This window comes from Canis aureus, chromosome 3, assembly GCF_053574225.1.
Source record: "Canis aureus isolate CA01 chromosome 3, VMU_Caureus_v.1.0, whole genome shotgun sequence".
In the NCBI taxonomy this organism is placed as follows: Eukaryota; Metazoa; Chordata; class Mammalia; order Carnivora; family Canidae; genus Canis; species Canis aureus.
The window spans coordinates 67,998,980-68,011,257 of record NC_135613.1 but is presented as its reverse complement, the minus strand read 5'-3'; the positions used below and the strand labels follow the sequence as shown (position 1 = coordinate 68,011,257).

General features: G+C 42.9%; 2 protein-coding genes and 1 long non-coding RNA gene across 5 annotated transcripts in view; 1 reads left to right on the top strand and 2 right to left on the bottom strand.

Annotated features, from left to right (window-relative positions):
- Positions 1-1,162: 1,162 nt before the first annotated feature.
- CFAP68 (cilia and flagella associated protein 68) lies at positions 1,163-7,162 on the bottom strand. Of its 3 annotated transcripts, XM_077893474.1 has the most exons (5): positions 6,886-7,156; positions 6,571-6,701; positions 4,110-4,340; positions 3,553-3,619; positions 1,163-3,285 (listed from the first exon to the last, which is right to left on the bottom strand). In XM_077893474.1, exons 2-5 carry the CDS (start codon positions 6,634-6,636, stop codon positions 3,104-3,106), a joined length of 546 nt encoding a protein of 181 aa, XP_077749600.1. In that variant the 5' UTR covers positions 6,637-6,701; positions 6,886-7,156; the 3' UTR covers positions 1,163-3,103. The 3 variants fall into 3 exon arrangements, with proteins under 3 accessions (XP_077749600.1, XP_077749601.1, XP_077749599.1); XM_077893475.1 differs by lacking the exon at positions 6,571-6,701 and having other exon boundaries at positions 6,886-7,162; XM_077893473.1 differs by lacking the exons at positions 6,571-6,701; positions 6,886-7,156 and adding an exon at positions 5,106-5,493.
- Positions 6,910-12,073, top strand: FDXACB1 (ferredoxin-fold anticodon binding domain containing 1). Its single transcript, XM_077893472.1, has 5 exons — positions 6,910-7,386; positions 7,612-7,768; positions 9,058-9,261; positions 9,454-9,612; positions 10,613-12,073. Exons 1-5 carry the CDS (start codon positions 7,215-7,217, stop codon positions 11,790-11,792), a joined length of 1,872 nt encoding a protein of 623 aa, XP_077749598.1. The 5' UTR covers positions 6,910-7,214; the 3' UTR covers positions 11,793-12,073.
- Positions 11,779-12,278, bottom strand: part of LOC144311244 (uncharacterized) — a 37,351-nt gene continuing 36,851 nt past the window's right edge. The window contains exon 3 of the long non-coding RNA XR_013376819.1: positions 11,779-12,037. This is a non-coding gene — a long non-coding RNA (uncharacterized LOC144311244). The remainder of the gene's footprint in view (positions 12,038-12,278) is intronic.

The following is a 12,278-nucleotide window of genomic DNA, read 5'->3' as shown; positions in this document are numbered from 1 at the left end:
TGTCAGGGGCTAGGAGGAGAGGGGAATGAGAAGTCAGTGTTTAATTGGTACAGAGCTTCAGTTTGGGATAATGACAAAGTTCCGGAAACAGTGCTAATAGTCACACAACACTGTGAATATACTTAATGCCACTAAATTGTACATTTAAAAATAGTTAAAATAGGGAACCTGGCTGGCTCAGTCAGTAAGAGTGTATGACTCTTGAGCTTGGGGTTGTAAGCTTGAGCCCCACATTGGGCGACTGACTCTTGATTTTGCCTCAGGTTGTGATCTCAGGGTTCTGAGATGGAGCCCCACATTGGGCTCAGTCCACGCTCAGCATGGAGTCTGCTTGTCCCTCTCCCTCTGCCCCTCCCCTCCGCACTCTCAAATAAATAAATAAAATCATAAAAATAAATAACTTTAAAAAATCATTAAAATGGTAAGTTTATGCCATATATATTTTACTACTACTACTACTACTACTACCTAAAAAATATGCTGGATACACAGGAAATAGGATATATAACATAAACTTAAAATAAGTGCCTATAAAATATTCGTATTTCAAGAACATATTTTAATGAAGTACTAGAATTAGTAAGAGGCAATAATTCAAATCTTAAGTTTTTTTTTTTAAAGATTTTACTTATTTATTCATAAGAGACACAGAGAGGGAGTGAGAGGCAGAGACACAGGCAGAAGGAGAAGCAGGCTCCGTGTAGGGAAGGGAGTCCGATGCGGGACTCTATCCTGGGTCCCCAGGATCACGCCCGGGGCGGAAGGCGGCGCTAAACCGCTGAGCAACCCGGGCTGCCCCTTAAAATTTTTAAAAAGATGTATTTGTTTATTTTAGAGAGAGAGAAAGAGATGGAACAAATGGGAGGGGCAGAGGGAGAAAGAATCTTGAGCTGACTCCCAGCTGGGTAGGGAGCCCAATGCAGAGCTCAGTCTCATGACCCTGAAATTATGACCTGAGCGGAAATCAAGAGTTGGATGCTTAACCGTGGAGCCACTCAGGCGCCCCTATAACTCAAATTCTTAAGTTGATCTAACAATGCAATGCGGTTTCCACCAATACCCTAATGGTATCTTTCTGTAAAATTTGGCAAGTTGATCCTAAAATTTATATAGAACTTCAATGGGTTAGAAATAGTTAAGGCATTCTTGAAGAAAAACAATGTGAAAGTATCTCATTTATTTTATATTAAGATTTACAAAATTATCGTAATTACAATAGCAAAGTAATTAAGGCATTGTGGATAAGATAGCATATGTAATGACAGTTAGGCCAATGGCATGTAATAGAGGGCCCAGAAAAAGGCCCAAGTATACACAGATAGTTGATTTACAATAAAAATGGTGTTCAAGAGCAGTGGAGAAAGTATGGTCTTTTCAATAATTATTAATAATTAATGGGAAAACTGGATAGTCATATGGAAAAAAATAAAACTCAGTTATTATCTCACATCCTATACAACATAAATTCCATATCTGTGTTTGTAATATAAAATAATGAACGTTTGGGAGGAAATACATGGGAGACATCTTTCATCCATTATATTATCATAATAAACAGGAGACAAAATAAAAAAGGAAAATATTGATAAGTTCAAATGTGTTAAAATTTAGACTGTTGCCTCCCTGTGCTCACTAAGCTCAAACTATTCACGATCCTGTCTCAATCCCTACCAGTTCCCCACTTTGAAAGACCCATCTTTTTTTTTTTTTTTAAAGATTTTATTTATTTATTCATGAGAGACAGAGAGAGAGTCAGAGACACAGGCAGAAGGACAAGCAGTCTCCCTGTGGGGAGCCTGATATGGGACTTGATCCCAGGACTCTGGGATCCACCTTGAGTGGAAGACAGACACTCAACTGCCCAGCCACCCAGGTGCTCTGAAAGATTTGTCTTAAACCACTGTTGGTTTAGTCCTTACCCGAAATCTCTCAAGATACCCTCCCCGAACATCCCCCTTTTGAATTCTCACAAAGATTGCGTCAAGTTGATGTGCTTCCCTGCTAGAGGTTTAATACCTCAGCTTTGTTTGATGAAAGGTTGCCTTGATGGTCTTTGTGGGGGAATAAAAAATTGATGATTTTTATCTTTTTGAGATATATACTGAAATCTTTGGAGGTGAAAAGATATAATTTCTGAGATCTGCTCTAAAATTAATTTTATAAATAGAGAAAGTATATAAGGATAGTTAAGATCAGTCATAAATTGTTGAAGCTAGGTGCCTGGGTGTCAGTTGGTTAAGTGCCCAACTCTTGGTTTCAGCTCAGGTCATGATCTTGTGGTTGTAGGATGGAGCCCCATTTTGGGCTCTGTGCTCATTGTGGAGTCGCTTCAGATTCTTTCTCGCTCTCACTCATAATCTCTCTCTCCCCCAAATAAATAAAATCTTTTAAAAAATAAATTATTGGGGCACCTGGTTGATTCAGTGGTTGAGTGTCTGCCTTTGGCTCAGGTCATGATCCCAGGGTCCTGGGATCCAGTCCCGCATCAGGCTCCCCACAGGGAACCTGCTTCTCCCTCTGCCTATGTCTTTGCCTCTCTCTGTGTCTTTCATGAATAAATGAAATCTTTAGAAAAATGAAAAAATGAAAAATAAATTATTGAAGCTGGGTAATGTATATGGGAGTTCATTATACTACTCTGTCTAATTTTGTATGTTTTAAATTCATTATAATAATTTTAAAAAGTCTTTTTCCCCTTTTTGTAGTCTTTAAGAGGGGATATTCATTAAGGTCATGATAAAGTTACAATATCTGATGGTGACCACCTGGCTTATATCCAGGAAGCGCCTCATCAAACATAACCCAAGTCATGCTGGATCTTGCAGTACTGCCATATGGAAGGTAGGGAAGAGCAAAGTAGTTGCAGATTTAAAATAATCCTTTTTAAATCCTCTCCTACTACAACTTCGCAACAGAGAACTAAGAGCAGACATAATTAACTTAAATTTGACATTTAAATCTTGATTAAAACAAACAAAAAAGGGGTTAGGGAATATTTACTGTGCTTTATTCAGAGAGTGAAACTGTATTATAGTCAGCTAAATTCTTACTTGTGCTTAGAATGTGTTCCCTCCTACAATTTACTCTGGAAAAATGAAGCTTCTTATTCTTTCTTAGAATCCTGGACCTCTTGGCAGTTACTAGGATTCCACACACAGGCAGAGTATTGCCCAAGTGGAGGCTCTGAGTAGCTAGCCATATAAGTTGACTTTTCTGTGCATTTGTATCGAGGAGGATCCAGCTCAGGCTGATGTCCTGGAAACCAGTGAGGCTCTCTCTTAAACCCTGGGGGAAGAGAAAAGGGAAGGAAAGACAAGTAGAATCAGTCAACAACAAGGAACTGGTCTCGCTCTTATTTCTGAGGGAACATTTCTGAGTTTAGTGAGTCCTACCAAAATTGAGAAAAGAGAAAAATCATTTACTCATTCATGCACTTATTTACTCATTCAATTTACTTTTTTTTTCAATTTACTTTTATTTGAGTTCCTTCTATGTTCCAGGCACAGAGTTAAGTCCTGAGTATATAAAGATTGAAAAGAACAGTCCACCTACTATGAGTTGAAAGTGGCCTTTTGTTGTTATAGCTCATGTCATACGTTGTTTCAAAATAGTGTCCAAACTGGAAAGAAAAACCAATTAGTTAAAAATATAGGAGTATACACCTAATATTGGGAAATAAAGGACACAATTACATGAATTCTAACATGCTGTCATATTTTAGATTAACTAGAGGTCTATGTCTACTAACTTTCATATCCTTTGTAAGTTTGCTTGTTTGTTTGTTAAGGAAACATTTACGGGCAAAATGCAGATAAATGACAAATCTAGGTAGGCAGCCTGAGTGAGAAGACATATACTTATGTAGATGAATAAAGTCTAAAGAGAAGCAAGAGAAAGAGTACTACCCATACTTTGAATACTTTACTATTCAACTTGATAGTATAGTAGGACAGACATTCCAGTTAAAGACTGCTGTCCACCCCCAACCACCTCACTGAGTAGAGAAGCCTGAGAGATCTCGGCATGGAAGTTCTCAGATTTCTACCTCTTAAATGGCCATTGGCATTTCTTTTGCTAATGGAAGGAAACAGAAGAGAAAGTTAGATTACCTGGGAAGGCAAGGGTTTGGGCTGCACGATATTCCTCAGGTCATATCTTTCCTGGTTCCAGTTTCCCATCAGGGTATGATTTGAATAGGAATTCTCATTAGTGGTACATCTCCATCCATATTGGAAAAACTTGGACATATCATTCCAATCTGTCCATATTTCAGCATGTCCATCTGCATTAATGAGGCTGCCATAGTGTGGGTTTGCAAGGAAATAGGCGAGGGACTGTCTCTGGGAAAAAGTGAGAACAGAAAGGCAAGTTGCATAAACTAGGGAATAGAGAAGGCATTCATCCCTTCTTTATCCTTGGCCAAGTATAACATAAGTACACCTTCCTAAGAATCTAGGCTCTTCTCCCAGTTTAATTGTGGTTCTGTTTCTTTCTCTCCTGGTCCCTGAATCCTTTGAACTATCCTCTCAATCAAAAGTAGCAGATGGCAGACATTAAATGCCACCCCCTAAAGAGGCAGGAAAACCTTCAGTATCCCCAATACTATATGGAAAACTAGCTAAATGTTCAAGAAATTTAGAGATGTAAGAGTTTAAGGTCTAAGAATATTGCTATAGTCCAAGAGAATAGGGAAAAGTGAAAGTTGGATAACTATTTAACACAACAAAAGTTCAATAAATGATAGTTTCCTTCCTTTTGGACTCAGCTCAAATGCCACTTCTTTCATGATGTCTCCCAAGTTAACTTTTCTCTCCTTTGTCTCACACAGAATGGTATCTTCATATCGTTAGCTTTCTACCATACGCTGAAGTTCTTCAAGTATGTGTTGAATCTCCTATACTGAACTGTGTACATACCTTGAGGACAGGACCTGTATCTTATTATCATACCTCTCATTCTGCCTGCTATCCCAGTCAATGGTGCTTTGCACATATCAGATGACCAATGTCTGAATTTCAATTTTTTGTAAGGAATCAAAAGCCTAGTCATTTTAATTTTGGGCCAAAAGATGACTGTGGTCCCTTGGCTGGGGGGTAAGACAATACCTTCACTGATGAACAGTATTTTGATGCTGAGTGGCTTGTATTGTTTGAAGAATTTGTAGATAAGTGATAGCAAATCTTATCCAGCTGTTCCATTTTCTTTAAGGGAAGAGATATCACCAAACCTGGCCGTCCCGTTCTCCAGGCAAAGAAAGAATGTAGGTCACCCGGATCACCATGGCCAGGAGGTCATGATCTGGGAGACACCACCCACCAAGCCACCTTTCCACAGGTAGGGACAAAGCCAATACTGCAGCTTTAAAGGTAACTGCCCTCATATCATGTACCTTTGTGAAGAGAGATGCATGCACTGATGTCAACAAATAGCATGATGACTACAGAGTAATTGGTCCCACAAAATCTGACAAGCCTGGTACCCACACTGTAGACCAAAGTGACACTGTCCTTGGAGCTGTAAGGACAGACATCAACATCCACTCAGTTGTCCACTTGGGCTTATCTTTGACTCTGACTTCTCTTTCTACCTCTTACATCCATCCAATTTCTAGGTCTTATTGATTTTTTAATCAGACCACTACCCTCCATCCTTACTGCCAAGTTCCATTTTAGATCACTACCAGCTTTTGCCACCATTATTGCTGTAGTCACCTATCAGATCTTGCCATCAGCCTTGGTCTTCTCCAATCCTTTCTCCATAGTAAAGAATGGTGTGAAAATGAAAATCTAATTGTGTCATCTTCTTATTTAAAAGATGGCCACTGTTTTCCGAGTAAGACTCAAGTTGTGAAAATGGCTTAGGGTGTTCTGTATGACCTGGCCCCTGCTTACCTCTTCAATCTCCTCTGTTACCCACTCTCCAACTACATTTCAGCCAAATTCAACTATTCTGTTTCTCCATCATGCTTTTGCATATATTGTTCCTCCTGCCTCTTAACGATTTTATTTACTCATGAGACACACACACACACACACACACACACACACACACACAGAGGCAGAGACACAGGCAGAGGGAGAAGCAGGCTCCATGCAGGGAGCCTGATATGGGACTCGATATCGGGACTTGATCCCAGAACTCCAGCATCATGCCCTGGGCCAAAGGCAGACGCTTAACCACTGACCCACCCAAGCGTCCCTCTTTTCCTTTTAAAAATATTTATTTACTTGAGAGAGCGAGCTAGGGAGAGAGAGAGAGCGCGCGCACAAGCAGGGGGAGCGGCAGGCAGAGGGACAGGGAGACGCAGACTCCTCCTCGAGCAGGGAGCCCGAGGTCCCCTGGATCTCAGATCCCTCAGGATCTCAGGTCTGGGAACATGACCTGAGCTGAAGGGCAGACGATTAACCGACTGAGCCCCTCAGGTGCTCCCTACTCCTCTTGGGTTTCAGTTCAGGTTCACTTCACTCAGGGAATGTTTCCACTTCATCCCGGAACTTGGTGAGGTTCTAGGTCCTTCTGTGCCCCTATTGCACCCTGAACGACTCCTCGTAGCGCCGCATCCCACTGTACCAGGGCTGCCTCCTTCGCTGTGCGGTCTCCACGAGACTGTAAGCTCAGTGAATTCACAGGCCACATCTTGGTCACCCATGTATTTCGCCGCCCGCACGGAGGCCTGGCACATAATAGGCACTTGGTATTTCCTAAATGAATAAAAGGTAGGAGAGAGAAGCACCTGGAGAAATCTCGAGCAGCAGAGACAAAGGGAGGCAGCCGTTACGGAAGGTTGTTCTTAGACCCTCTGCGACAGTACCCTACAGGGCGCCCCTGGACCTCAGCCCCGCCCCACTCCCTTCACTCAGACCTCGCCTCTCCCTGGGCCCGCACCTGTGCGCTGGTGCCTGCTTGTGATCTCATGCAGGTGTGACGAAGTCCCTCAGGGCAGCGCTCGGGCTAAAAGGAATTGATCTTGGCCCTCCTGAGGGTGCGAGGAAGGGAGGGGACGGGATGGTCGGAGTCCCCTTTTGCACTCATAGCTCTTTACCCCCTGCCCTCCTCCCGAACTGGCGGCACCCGTCTCTCAGGACGACAGGACGCTGACGACGCATCATCAACCGGCGACCGAGGGAGAGGCCAGTAGAGACCACCCCCCCAACGGAGGAAGTGACGTAACAACTGGCGCCTCCGAGGACGTGAGCGGGGAGCAAGTGCCGGCCATGGCCCCTCGGCGCCTCCTGTTGGTTGGGGAGGGGAATTTTTCCTTCGCCGCTGCGCTGAGCGAGACCCTGGACGGGAGCACCCGTGTAACCGCCACCTGCCTGCAGCGCGCGGCCGACGTGGCCCGGGATCCCGTGGCCCGGGAGAATCTGCGGCGCCTGCGCGAGCGAGGTAGCTAGGCCAGCCCCTCCGCGAAGCCCCGCCCCGCCCCGCTGCTGGCACGGCCGGAAGTGAAAGGAGGGGGCGTGCGGGCGGCCCCAGGGCGCGCGGGGGTTGCTCCTGAGCATCCGGTTCCCTGAAAGCCAGCTGTGGGCTTGCACCTGGGTTGTCTTGCAAGGTACAGGTTAGGGAGGGATTCAGGTGTTGAGACACCCTCCTGTCTGTATATCATGCCAGGTACTGAGATACTTTTTTGTGTGGACTGCACCCGTCTGGCAGATGCCTTGGAACTGCACCCCAGGGAGTTTGATCGAATTTATTTTAATTTTCCCCACTGTGGACGCAAAGCTGGAGTAGCTAAGAACAGGGAACTGCTTGCCAAGTTTTTCCAGAGGTGAGGAAATGAGACCACTCAAAAGTAAAATGTTTAAGATGTACGTTACACAGTTACTGCCCTCCTATATTTTAGTTTGGGAAATAGGGCATATGTGTGCAAGTTACTATGATAGGTTTTAGAGCTAATGTAAAGCTCCAGAGGAACCCACAGTCTAGTTGGAAAGGCAGACGTGTCACCCTAAATGTTAAATAAAAGTACAAATAGTGTGCTCTTGGGCGTGTAAAGGGAGGAACACCTATTTTGGATAATGCAAAATAATGGTAGCCAGTATAATCTGATGGCCAAAAACATGGATTCAAAATCCCCACCCACCACTTAATAGTTATGTGATTTGGGGTAAGCTTACTTGATCCTTACTTGCTTTTGCTTCTTCATCCATAAAATGAGGATATTGATGGGAACTACCTCAGATTAATGTGAACTTAAAATAGTGCTTTACACTACTTTACCAAAACATGGTACTGTATGGGAGGTCTCTAGGGGTCATAGTTGTCAAGAAACTTCACATAGCCAGGATTTTTTTTTTTTTTTTTTTTTTTTTTTTTTACGGTTTTAAAAATTAATTTGAAAGAGAGTGCACGAGCTGGGGGAGGGTCAGAGGGAGAAGCAGGTTCTCCAGTAAGCAGGGAGCCTGATTCCGGGCTCGACCCCAGGACCCCGGGATCATGACCCGAACTGAAGGCAGAAGCTTAACCATCCAGGTGCCCCACACAGCCAGGATTGTTTTTTTTTAAAGATTTTAAAAAATTTATTTATTCATGATAGAGAGAGAGAGGCAGAGACACAGGCAGAGGGAGAAGCAGGCTCCATGCACCAGGAGCCCGTCGCGGGACTCGATCCTGGGACTCTAGGATCGCACCCGGGGCCAAAGGCAGGCGCGAAACCGCTGAGCCACCCAGGGATCCCCATAAGTTAGTATTTTAAATATGAAATTTTAATAGGAAGGGAGTGAAATGACCAACTGAACTGGGAAAAACAGCCCAATCAGTGAATCATGTATAGGAATTCTGCAGACATTGACCTTTCTATGACATTAGATGAACAATGCAGATACAAAGCCAGATAATACCCTGGTCAGCCACTAGTATCAGTTATGAGTTGAACATTGAATTTACGGTTTTACTTCCAGCTACTTCCTTTGCATGTGTGAAGTCTTATAGACCTTTGTAAATAGATATGATTGTATTTTAATTATTTTACAGCCAAGCCAGGTATGTATAGGTTACTTCCTATGATAATTTCAACTTGTTTCTGATAAATTGCTGGTGCTCTCTTCCCCCTATTAGCTGTAAAGATGTTCTTGCAGAGGAAGGAGAAGTCCATGTGGCATTGTGTAGAGGACAAGGTGGGACTTCTGCTGATAAGCCAAGGAGAGAATGGCACAACAGCTGGCAGGTGGTTGCCATGGCTGCTCTGGGAGGATTCATTTTAAGTGAGGTGCATCCCTTCAGCTGTGAGTCTGTGCCAGGGTACAAGTGCACTGGATATAGGTAAGTAATAACAGAAGCCTAGCCTTTTTTCATCTCTTATACTAATAATGAAAAAAAATCTCTTAGTCAAACTTTCCTCTACCAACTTCCTGCTTTAGTCTCTAGAAATACTTGCTTTTAAAAAAAATGACAATGAATTAGTTAATTAATTAAATAAATGACAGACTCCATACTTGGTGACTATTTTGGCAGGAGTCAAGATAAGTCCTTTCATGTAGAAGGTGCTTTGAACCATATCTTCACCCGGAGCTTACCCTTTGGGTGTTCACAACCCAGAACCTTCAGGATCAAACTGGGTGACCGGTGGTTTTCCTTTCCAGAACCAGAAGCACTTGTAGGAAAGTTGAACAGGTAACCTGCTGTTTTACCAGAAATTACTTCTATCTCTAGTTGTATCCTGATTGACTTGATGGCAACCATATATTAAATGGATAAATTGTTAATTAATTTCAAAAAAAAATGTTAATTTCATGGATAAATTGTTCATGATGTTCATGCTATGAATAGTTGTCAGTCTGACCTTACACAAGCCTTTTTATTTTTTTATTTTTATTTTTTAAGATTTTACTTATTTATGAGAGACACACAGAGAGAGAGAGACAGAGACAGAGACACAGGCAGAGGGAGAAGCAGGCTCCATGCAGGGAGCCTGATGTGGGACTCCATACCAGATCTCCAGGATCACGCACTGGGTGGTGCTAAACCGCTGAGCCACCCGGGCTGCCCCACAAGCCTTTTTAGAATTAAACTTTGTCATATTGGGACACCTGAGTGGCTTAGCAGTTGAACGTTTGCCTTTGGCTCAGGGTATGATCCTGGGGTCCTGGGATACAGTCCTGCATCGGGCTCCCTGTGGGGAGCCTGTTTCTCCTGCCTATGTCTCTGCATCTTTCTCTCTGTGTCTTTCATGAATAAATAAATAAACCTTTAAAAAAGTAAACTTTGTCATATTTTCTGGTATATTGTAAGAATGGTGGCTATCGGAGTTCTGAAACACATGATCTCTGTTTCTGGTAGATGAATTTTTTAATTTGCTTTTGGAATCACCTTAAAGATAATTCTTTTCTATACAGTTATTTGTGCTTTTTTTTTTTAATTTTTATTTATTTATGATAGTCACACAGAGAGAGGGAGAGAGAGAGGCAGATACACAGGCAGAGGGAGAAACAGGCTCCATGCACCGGGAGCCCGACGTGGGATTCGATCCAGGGTCTCCCAGGATCACGCCCTGGGCCAAAGGCAGGCACCAAACCGCTGCGCCACCCAGGGATCCCTGTGCTTTTAATTCTAGATCCATTATAATTATTTATGTTTGAAGTTTAAAAAGTCATTTTTATGTGTGTTTAAACAGAGGTTTCCTAGAAGCACCTTCCTGTCATCCCATCAAAACCATTAATGAGAAGCTCATTGCTGAATTGGGCAAAGCTTTCCCTCTTAAGAGGCTGAACTGTTCCTTTCCTTTACTGCCAGAGGGAAGCACCAATGTTCTCACTTACTGGAACTGTGACAGTCTGTCGGCTGCCTTTTGGATTAGTCTCTGTGAAGATAACTCAAATTCTGAGTCCCTGACTGGTGGGACAACACAAGACATGAAGGACTTTCTAGTGTTATTTTCAGAACTTAATCTTCTCAAGGATCCTGGATTAGACAGCAAGGAAGAAGCTCATGAAGAAATCTATGGCCAAAATAAGGTGTGCCTTAGACCTTCTCTCCTAGTTCATGTTCAGGCTGTCATCCAAGCACCAGGCTTCTTCCCAGGTTCCCTACACGTCCTCAGTGGACCTGTCTTTCGGAAGTGCTTTATCTTGCCTTTCACAATGCCAGCATTTCATGAGATTTTATTTATCCTTGGGTTTAATAAAAATCTGAAGGATCATTATCTTCAGTCACTGCTGGATCACCTGAAGGGCACTCTTGATAGCCTTCTGACCCAGACATTGCTGGAGGGCTCTAAGCTGAGCAGTTCAGTGGAATTTGTCTTTCAACCAAATGGGAAAGATTATTTTATTTATGTGAAGTCTCATAATTTTGGCCCAGATTGTGCCAAGGATCTGATTATTGGGTCTGTCACATCTGCTACAAGCATTATACACAAAGACCAGAGTTTTATGTTTGTGTCTATGAACTTGGACCTACTAACAATGCTTGTCTGGGGTATCTCAGACTGGAGGATGTTGTGGACCTTTGATCCCCGTTTCCTGAAGAATTTTGTTCCTGGGAAAATAGAACCCTTTAAAAGCTATTCCCTGTATCCTCCGTGCTATGTGCATGATATTAGTTTTTGGTTAGATAAGAAGAAAGAATTTGATGAACTAGAGTTTCACACAGTGGCCCGAGCAGTGTCCCAGGACACTGTCATATCCATACAATTCCTTAGTCGTTTCCAGCATCCTAAGACTCAACAGGTCAGTCTCTGCTATAGATTGACATATCAGACCTGTGACAAGGCCCTCACTCGGCAGCAGGTGGCATCAATGCAATTACAGTTTAGGAAAGAGATTCAGCAAAGACTACATGTAATACCTCGATAGTTTAATAAATTTACTTCTCCAGAGTAATCTTTGTGGGTGTGAGTGCAGGTGCATATGAAAAAGACAATTTGGGGACACTTGAGTGGCTCACTCAGTTAAGCATCTGCCTTCAGCTCAGGTCATGATCCTGGGGTCCTGGGATTGAGCCCAACATGTTGTCTGGTTCCATGTTCAGCAGAGAGTCTGCTGCTCCCTCTTCCTCTGCCCCTTCGCACTGCTTGTGTGCTCTCTCTCTCAAATAAAATCTTGTAAAAAAAAAAAAAAAAGAAAGAAAAGAAAAAGACCAATTTGTAACTGGTAATTCTTTCCAGACTGTGTTTTTTGTAAAGTCTTTTACCTTGGTACTCTAGCCAATGTTAGTTGACTCCAAAGAAACTTGGGGCTTTGTCACTTAAACTCATAGACTGTGGTGGGATTGGTGACCTATGGAGTTGTACTGTATTTTGATCCTGAGTCATGACTAGGAAAACAAATAAAACAGCATCT

Excerpts from the sequence above, each read along its gene's own strand:
- CFAP68 (XM_077893473.1), bottom strand. The coding sequence starts at position 5,198 with ATGGAACAGCTGGATAAGATTTGCTATCACTTATCTACAAATTCTTCA. Across the intron at positions 4,341-5,105 it reads AATACTGTTCATCAGTGAAG|AGACAGTCCCTCGCCTATTT; the intron begins GTATTGTCTTAC and ends ACTTTTTCCCAG. Across the intron at positions 3,286-3,552 it reads AAGGCCACTTTCAACTCATA|GGTTTAAGAGAGAGCCTCAC; the intron begins GTAGGTGGACTG and ends CTCTTCCCCCAG.
- FDXACB1 (XM_077893472.1), top strand. The coding sequence starts at position 7,215 with ATGGCCCCTCGGCGCCTCCTGTTGGTTGGGGAGGGGAATTTTTCCTTC. Across the intron at positions 7,387-7,611 it reads GCGGCGCCTGCGCGAGCGAG|GTACTGAGATACTTTTTTGT; the intron begins GTAGCTAGGCCA and ends ATATCATGCCAG. Across the intron at positions 9,262-9,453 it reads TACAAGTGCACTGGATATAG|GAGTCAAGATAAGTCCTTTC; the intron begins GTAAGTAATAAC and ends CTATTTTGGCAG.